The sequence below is a fragment of the Pseudomyrmex gracilis genome, unplaced genomic scaffold, assembly GCF_002006095.1.
Source record: "Pseudomyrmex gracilis isolate BER0280 unplaced genomic scaffold, ASM200609v1 scaffold_44, whole genome shotgun sequence".
In the NCBI taxonomy this organism is placed as follows: domain Eukaryota; kingdom Metazoa; phylum Arthropoda; class Insecta; order Hymenoptera; family Formicidae; genus Pseudomyrmex; species Pseudomyrmex gracilis.
This window is the reverse complement of record NW_018020628.1, coordinates 564,713-574,232: the sequence shown is the minus strand read 5'-3', so window position 1 is coordinate 574,232 and position 9,520 is coordinate 564,713. Positions and strand designations below refer to the sequence as shown.

Sequence of the window (9,520 nt, the reverse complement as noted above, 5' to 3'; positions counted from 1 at the left end):
ATGTTTCCTTCCAATTTGATATGTTTCCTTCCAATAATTTGATATATGAATCCTTCTCGGGAGTTTTTTTTTAATTAACGTTGTACGTACTCGCTATAAATGCGACAAGTGTTTTCGAATATTAAATACTACCAAGAATTCAAACGAGGATAAATAATGCACATATGCTTTTTGCATACTTGAGATATCTGCGATCGAGCAGTCGACTATTGTCTCGTAGATATCATTGAAATCGGCTTCTGCGCAGTATTTACCACCGCTTCACATTGTGACTCACGAATTACACGTGTGGCAAAACTGCACATACTTTGTAGTCTATAAACTAAACACGATACGTAGATGCACACTGCGTAGTAGTGAGAGCAAGGCCACATAATGGGAGAGACGACGATATCATCAACTACTATTACAAATTACGTATCGTAACACAGCGACACACAATGTGATATTTCAAACTAAACTTTGTACATGGGATTACATAATATTATTCCAATTTCGTTCCGCGCGCGCGCGAACAATTTATATCAATTAATTAGTATATCAGTTTCCAAAAATTATTTCTGTCTCGCGATACTCTTTTCACCACCTAAATAATAAATTCAGTTACGAACACAAATGCGGTGATTACATAAACAAATTAAATATTTTTATTTTTTTACGATTAGATTATATACAACTTTTCAATTGTCATTTATGATCAATTACTCTCAATGTCGATAACACAACAAATTGTATTTAACGAGCAAGTTTATCTCTGTGTGAGCAGTCGCACGCGAGAGCTCTTCAAGCGAACAAGTCGCTGCAACTCGGCGAAACAATTACGCATTGGACTTTAACCCGAGGATGCCTCGCGCAAAAAAGTGATATTGACACAAGCTTCATCCCACGGCGCTGTGATACTTGACTTTGTCTTTCTCTCTCTCTCTCTGTGAAAAGCGTGCGATCGCGTATTACACGCCGAAACGCTCCGTTACCATGGAGTACTGGACGATAGCCTTATCGGTAGTGAGTGCACTCGTTATCTATTATTACGCGTTTCGCAAAACTCCGAACGACTTTCAACAACATGGAGTTCCATTCGCGCCACAGATGTCTTTGTTAAAAAGATTCTGGGTAATTTTTATATTTCCGGAGAGCTTCGCTGCGATAATTAAAAAAGTGTACTATATCCATCCGGACGCTAAGTATATCGGCCTCTTCGATATCTCGAGACTGATCGTGGCGATCCGCGATCTCGATCTCATCAAGTCCATCGGCATCAAGAACTTCGACTCGTTCGAAGATCATCTTTTCTTCGGCACCGAAAATCAAGATCCTCTTTTCGGAAAGAATCTCTTCGCTCTTCGGGGTGACAGATGGCGCGACGTCAGAACGCTCTTGAGCCCGTCTTTCACGTCGAGCAAGATGAAAGCGATGTATCAATTGATGTCGGAGGTAGCCGTCAGGTTTTCGGAACATCTGACGAACGTACCGTCCGAGAAGCGCGTTATGGAAATGAAGGACATTTGCACGAGGTACGCGAACGACGTGATCGCCACATGCGCTTTCGGCATCAACGTGGATTCGATGAAGTATCCGACGAACGAGTTCTACATGTACGGCAAAAAGGCGGTGGATTTCGGAACGATTGCTATCATAAAAATTTTGCTTTACCAGCACGCGCCGATGCTCATGAGACTGTTGGGGCTCAGTTTGATAGACAAACATACGCACGCGTTTTTCGTGAATCTAGTGGCCGACACCATACGGACCAGAGACGAGAAAGGTATCACTCGTCCGGACATGATCCAACTCATGATGGATAGCCGAAGCAAACGGGAACCCGGACGGGAACTGACCATTGTGGATATGACGTCACAGGCGTTTATCTTCTTTCTCGGCGGATTCGAAAGTAGCTCGACGCTGATGAGTTTCGTGATGCACGAACTCGCCGTCAATCCGGACGTTCAGACGAAGTTGCAGAACGAGATCGACAAGGTGTGGAAGGAAGCGAACGGCGAACCGTCTTACGAGGCGATCAACGCAATGACGTATCTGAGCGCCGTGATCAACGAGACGCTCAGAATGTTTCCGGTGCAACCGATGACGGACCGACTGTGCAAGAAGGATTTCGAACTGCCGCCCGCGTTACCGGACGCGAAACCGTACGTCGTGAAAAAGGGAACGGTAATTTGGTTTCCGTTTTACGCGCTTCAACACGACCCCAAGTACTTCCCGGAGCCGGACAAGTACAAGCCCGAGAGATTTCTCGACGAGAACAAAGATGAACAATGCGATTTCAATGCCTATTTTCCGTTCGGTTTGGGTCCGAGAATGTGCATTGGCAATAGATTCGCGTTATTGGAAACGAAGATTCTGCTGTTTCATCTTCTCGCTCGTTGCGATTTGAAACCGTGCGAGAAGACCGTCATACCTTTGCAATTGAAAAAAGGAGGATTCTCGATGCGAGCCGAAGGCGGCATGTGGTTGAGCATTGTGCCCAGAGAAAACCGTCCGATTGCGCACGAAGATTCGTTAACTGTAAACAAAATCTAAAAATAAGAGAGAACGCGCAACCGATTGCGTGTACGTGTGCGTAGTCTATACATACACACACATACGCGTATACATATTTGTACGTATAGAGTGTAATACAATGTAAAAATATATCATAAATATTTGTTTATATAAACTTATAAATAATAAACGCACGAAAAATTAACATGTAAAAAATGTTATATCAATGTTATATCGTACAGTTTTTAAGCACTTTATAGACATTTACAAATTCTATCTCTTCTCTTTCTCTCTCACTCTCTCTTAATTTTTATTAACAGGAAACAATAATGGTCAAGGTTTCATACACACGCACACACACGTGCGCGGTGTCGGATGTGGATAAGAGGCCAATTTTCTTCTCTTCCTGTCTCAAAGAGATATTAAAATAATAGCGATAATATATGTATATGTGATGCTTTATAATTAATGTATATAATAAATTGTGATCAAGAAATAGGACAAGAGAAATCAAATAAATAATTATATACAAACAAACAAACAACGATATAGCGCGTTACTCACATATTTTTATCGAGTTTAATAAATAATTTAATTTGCGCGTGTGTTATATAATAAATGTTTTTTACTCTTTGTGTTGTGTTTATTAATTTACTCTTGACTAGATTACTTTCATACTTCTCTGCGAGCAGAGAAATGAGCACATTTTTATATTGCCCACGCAGGTTTAATAAGCTCATTTAGACTGCTGGCGCCGGCCTTGAATTCAGACGGCACATCAATTAATATATTGCCAGAGCGTTGGGATTGTCTAGTAGCAAGCGTCACTCTCGCACAATCGAAATTGAAAATAATAGCTCTCGAATAATGGTGATACAGTCGATCACACATGACAAAAAAAAAGATCGCGTTTGCGCAACAACAGCAACCTAAATCCTGACTCGTAATATTTTTTCTCGTTTGAATTGTTATTAATATCTAATACCGCATGTCTAATTGAATAACGTAAAGAAGTACGTCGATGGAAAATATAACAATTAATAAAGTTTTTTATTATTTATGATTTATTTGTGAAATGATTTATTATTTATGATTTTTTATTATGATTTATGATTTATGATTTAGTATTGAAAATACGAAAAAAAAAAAATAATTGAGCGTTATTTCGCGGTATTTATTCCGTCGCAGTAAATTGTAATCTTCTTGGTAACATGTCATTGAGTCACACGTGAATAAACACAAACTTCTTCATGTAAAGTGAGAATATTCGAGACATAACCGCAGTTCACGGTCGCGTTTTCTGACAGATAAAACGTAGTTGCCACACTGTAAGCGCTGAGTACATTAACAAATAAACACTTCAAATAACATATCTCGTTGCCAGACTTTATCTTGTATTTGTCATTGCAAATTTGTCGTGTGCAAAGTTATCAGTATGATACATAATCACGTTGATAACACCTGTCGATAACAGTTGCCATCTCTTATCAAAGATTCGAACTACTTCAGATAACGTGAGATATCGTATGCGCTGAATATTCCTTTCGGGAAATGACGTGAGACGCATTTTTCATCGCAAAAACACGCGACGGAACTTGCGAAATCGATTTGCATCCCGACGCCAACTATGTCGGCACGCGCAATTTAATCAGACCGATTGTCATAATTCGCGAGCTCATTAAAAATCCGTCAAATAAATAATAATAAAGCGAAAAATTCGTGGATCGTATTAACTTTGCCAACGAAAATCAGAAATCTCGTTTGCACACCACAGAAATCTCATTGGGTTTCGTGGAGAAAGATGACGCGAAATATGATCTATACTTAGCTCCGGCCTTCGCGTCCAGCAAAATGAGAAACATGTTCAAGTTAATGTCGAAGGTTAAACGCGATACACTAAGATGAACTTCACGTTATAAGAAAACTAAATTGCAAAAACAATTTCTTAATTTAAAAAAAATACGCGATATCTTAAAATAGATATGCAATTGGGGAAATAATGTATTTTCTACTTGCAAGTGGAAAAGTCCAGATTTTTGTATACGACAAAGGAAATGTAATTTCGTGCGTCTTTAAATTATAGAAAAACAAATAATTTCAGAGATATTCTTAATTATATAAAATGTAAAAAAAGATAAATACGTTTTTTATCAATTACGACTAATCTTCTCTCTCTCTTTCTCTGTTATCATAAAATTACTAGCGCGCTGATAATAACTTTAAATTAAAATTTAAAGATGTTCTATCATATGTTCTATCTTTTACTTCATACAAATAATAAATGTAAGCATATATCTTGTTTGTAATGTTACAGGATGCAATTGACACCGTTATGCGGTAACGACGCAAAAGGAAATAATGACAATTCAATCAATCGAACCGTAACGATCTATCGAACCGTTAAGGCTCGTCTACAATAGAGAGTTTTAGGCCGTAACAGTAGGACATAAGAGACCTATTTCCGACTTAGAAGGTCGCAAAATGAATTACTTCCATTTTGTATACGATTCGCAGCAAATCTCGCATTACTTTGGTGCTGCGTTTGAAATTGTGATTTTCAGTAATGCCAGAGAATTTTGAAACGTAATTAAGATATCCGTCTAGTATTCTGACATGTTTGTTTTTTAATTGAATGAGAGAAAATTTTGAAATAGCGCGATATCTGACAAGGAAATGATGTGGTCTTTATTGTAGATAGACATAATCGTAGAAATTGCATCCTGCTACTTTACCACTTTATATATAGACGGATTGATGCGTAAAAGAAATAAATTAAAAAAAATACATTTCGCATTATACATAAATAATAAATGTGATATATATCTTGATGTTTATATACATTGTTATTTTTAGTATCAAAATTACAAACCTGAAAATAAATATAAGTATCACATTTGTTTGAATAAATATAAGTTTCACATTTGTTTCACATTTATTTGTTTATATATTGTGCGGTGCATTGTAACTTGCTTGATTATAAAACGTTGAGTCATGTAATATGTCCCTCCCACATGAAGTGTACAAAAGTGAGATGGCTCGCGCTACGATAGCAGTTCGTCGTTGCATTCTGACGAGTGTAATAGAAAGTCATCGGTGCTGTGCCGTGGGCACGTATATTTACGAAGACCGGTTTTATTAACGCTTGCGCGTTATCGTTTTGCGGGTACTTATCGTACGATAAAACGTTATCAGCGATGATATACGTACTCGCGATTTTGGCACTAACAATCGGTATCTATTATTACTTTTTCAAAGACTTCAATTACTTTAAAAAGCATGGGATACCGTACATTCAACCTCTTCCCGTGGTGGGAAATATGGGATCGCTGTTTCTCCGTCGTAAAGCACTAAGTGACTTCGTGCAATGGATGTACGACATACATCCCGATGCCAAGTACGTCGGCGTGTACGATTTAACCAGACCGCTTATTGTGATTCGCGATATTGAGCTCATCAAATCCGTCACGTTGAAACATTTTGACACATTTATGGATCACATTGAATTCATCAACGAAACGTTAGATCCCTTTTTCGGCAAAAATCTCATTGCTCTTCGCGGTGAGAGGTGGCGCGAAGTGCGATCCGTACTGAGTCCGGCCTTCACGTCCAGCAAAATGAAAAACATGTTCAAGCTGATGTCGGAGTGCGGCATCGACTTCTGCGATTATCTGCGGCAAACATCACCGGAAAATAGAATGACGGATATGAAGGATATTTTCACGAGATATACCAATGACGTAATTGCCACGTGCGCATTTGGCATCAGAGTTGACTCAATGAGAAATCCGAATAACGACTTCTACGTGTACGGTAAAGAAGCGACCACTTTCAGCTTTATTACGTTTTTGAAGTTCTACTTACACAGAAGTTTACCTTGGTTAGGACGAATAATATCGTTGACACTTGTTCGTGATAAAGTAGCGAATTTCTTTCGTTCTGTTGTAAAAGACACAGTTAAAACGAGAGATGCAAACGGTATCGTTAGGCCGGATATGTTGCAGTTAATGATGGACACCAGAAATAAAGATAGCAAGACGGAACTGACTATCGACGATATGGTGGCGCAGGCGTTTATCTTCTTTTTTGGTGGCTTCGAGAGCACTTCTGGAATCATGTGCTTCGTCGCATACGAGATTGCAGTGAATCAAGATGTACGAGAAAAACTTCAAAGCGAGATTGATCAGGTTTTGGAAGAAACAAACGGAGAAGCGTCTTACGAAGCGATCAACTCTATGGAGTATTTGGACGCTGTGGTCAACGAAACACTTAGAAAATATCCCATCGCTGGACTAATGGATAGACTATGTGCCGAAGATTTTGAGCTGCCCTCGACATTGCCGGGAGTGAAGCCGTATACTGTGAGAAAAGGACAAGGCGTGTGGATACCGGTTTATGCGATTCATCATGATCCTAAATATTTCGAAGAACCAAGCAAGTTCAACCCTGAACGTTTTCTTGGCGAACGAAANAAAGAAAGTCTCAATAGCGGAGCTTATTTTCCTTTCGGACTGGGACCCAGAATGTGCATAGGTAACAGATTCGCGTTGTTGGAGACAAAAGTTTTATTCTTTCATCTGCTGGCACGTTGCGACCTGAAACCTTGCGAGAAAACATCGATACCGCTAAAGATGTCTACACATGCTCCTAATATACAAGCCGAAGGAGGCATCTGGCTGAATGTGGCACCAAGGGAAACGCCACACCGCACTATTTCTGAGAAAACTACTTCGTAAGAACACTTCCTTGATTTACATGATAATAAACATTATGAAATTTGTAAATAATTAATGAAATATTTCTTTTTGTGTAATTTTAGATGAAATTTGCTGCCGGAGTGTTTCAAGAAGAACATTCATTTTATAGCGCAGTGCTGTTATAAAGATGTCAAGAAATATAAATTCGCTCAGAGACAGTGTTAGTTACATGTATAAGATGCAAGTAAAAATATATGACATATATATAGACATAAACCTATTTTTTCAACTAAACTAAACTAACTGTAACTAAAAGTGTTTTTTTGTTTTATTCTCTCCCCTCGTTATTACAATTTTACATATGTACGTATGTCTGAAAAATTCTGACCAAGTGGAAGAGTGAAAGTAGATTGAGTCAATTTGAACGGAAATGTCAGTTACCATTTTGCAAAATTCGCAATATTTATTGTATATAAGTAATTAATAAACAATAACTTTAATGAGCGCGTGAAAAGCGAGTATTGTGTAGGCGTGTACGAATTTCAAGTGTAACGAAAGACGGCTTTGCAACCTCTTCTGTTCAAGTTGACTCAGATTTTTATTTTTCACTGAATTAATATTATATTACTGGATTAATTTGTAAAATATAAAAAAGTATACAAATAATTAAAAAAAGTGACTTCCAAATGTGTATTTTTATTCTACACACGAATGACGCAAATTTACATACACGAATTTTTTAAATTTACGTACAGCATTAAGTCCACATTGACTTCCGTAAAACTTCAGAAAGAATGGTTCGATTACTTTCACCGATTTGCGAGTTTACACAATGTAACTCTACGCGTCGCGAAGCGAATATCTCCCAACAGTAATGCCAGACTCCTGCTTTTTGATAGCATGATACTACGGTGCGTATCTCCTCCATGTTACTATGCTACCAAACGGCTGATGAGTCTGACATCTTTGCTCACGAAATTCAAAATTTGTAGATGTACATGTGATCTATGATATATAGGGAAAGGTGAAGCAAGAGGAGATAGGTGAGGTTTAATGATGGATAAAACACAAATTTTCATATTCAACAAAACAACTTTACTTCTTAATTATTCTTTGGTAATCAATCTTTTGATTAAACTATAAATAAACCATCTCTTTAAAGCTTTTCATACTAAAAAATTAATAATTCAGAAAAGTTTTTTTCTCCCCATTTTGCCCCACGGGTGGGGTAAGACGGGGCACCTTCGTGGACAAGATAAGGTATCTATTAACAAATGATATGAAATTCATTGTTTACTGGGTTGACACACATGTATAACTTCATCATCGTCTTCTATATTTGCACACGAGCCCATTTCGATAATAACCCATTTTATTTTCTAAAACAACAGTAATCGCGTTTTGCATTGTTTCTTCGGACCAATTTTTCCGGTCCGTCTTTTGTTTGCAGTTTCTCATCCTGGAACAATGGAACAATAAACTTAGATTTTTATTTATACGTCTATGTGAGGCAAGATAAGATAAAGCGCATTTTTATTATTCCATCTTGCTCCCATTTTTGTCTCGATAAAATCATATCAACAAATTTCTTAAACACTGTTTACAAAAATATAAAATATCATTTTTATCTTTTAGCCTGCTAACTTCTGTCTTTTGATAGAAGCACACGTGTACCAAAGAACATAAATATTTTTATACCAATGTCACAGGTGAAAGAATGTTCGAAAATGATAAGAAAATTTTCAGAAATGACAAATTGCGTTTAACTTTATCGCACAGCCACATATTTGTGCTGGCTCGCTTATCACAATTAGTAACAATATGGTGACACATACATAACGTATATGCTCGATTGCAATTGGTGCGTTTCAGTCATGTGATACAGAGGCTACTTAACCTAAATGAGCAGTATCGGTAGCAGTTCGTCTCCCGCGTATAATACAACCATANACATATAAGAAATAGACTGCGCGTCCCGTATCTTTTCTGTGCAGAAAGAATGGTCAAACTTCGGACAAGAATAGATGCTTTCACCCGAGTCTCTATCCTTGTTTAGTGACGCGGTGATTAGCGGACAAGAAAAGTAGTAGAAATGAGAAATAGCGTAGTGGGGCAATAGAGGAGCATCGAGCGATGAAGGGGCGACAGTAGGCGATTGACANTCAATGAGTAGTTATGGTATAGGTTAATTTTAATCCGTTATTATTTGTTAAAAATCATGAGTATAATTAATAAAGACTTAAGGCTCGTGAAATTTAAACCTATGAATGAATATAAGGCCTTACGAGCCGTTCTCAAGGTGTTGAGCGAGAACTTATACATGTATATAT

At 37.8% G+C, this 9,520-nt stretch overlaps 2 protein-coding genes across 2 annotated transcripts; both read left to right on the top strand.

Annotated features, from left to right (window-relative positions):
- Positions 1 to 756: 756 nt before the first annotated feature.
- On the top strand, positions 757 to 3,500 carry LOC109853155 (cytochrome P450 9e2-like). The gene is made up of 2 exons (XM_020424984.1): positions 757 to 2,614; positions 2,817 to 3,500. Exon 1 carries the CDS (start codon positions 976 to 978, stop codon positions 2,533 to 2,535), a length of 1,560 nt encoding a protein of 519 aa, XP_020280573.1. The 5' UTR covers positions 757 to 975; the 3' UTR covers positions 2,536 to 2,614; positions 2,817 to 3,500.
- A 2,036-nt stretch (positions 3,501 to 5,536) lies between these two features.
- On the top strand, positions 5,537 to 7,847 carry LOC109853162 (cytochrome P450 9e2-like). The gene is made up of 2 exons (XM_020424990.1): positions 5,537 to 7,225; positions 7,313 to 7,847. Exons 1-2 carry the CDS (start codon positions 5,691 to 5,693, stop codon positions 7,314 to 7,316), a joined length of 1,539 nt encoding a protein of 512 aa, XP_020280579.1. The 5' UTR covers positions 5,537 to 5,690; the 3' UTR covers positions 7,317 to 7,847.
- The last annotated feature ends 1,673 nt before the right edge of the window (positions 7,848 to 9,520 follow it).

Bases quoted from the DNA above. Each gene is read 5' to 3' on its own strand.
- LOC109853155 (XM_020424984.1), top strand. From the start codon at position 976: ATGGAGTACTGGACGATAGCCTTATCGGTAGTGAGTGCACTCGTTATC.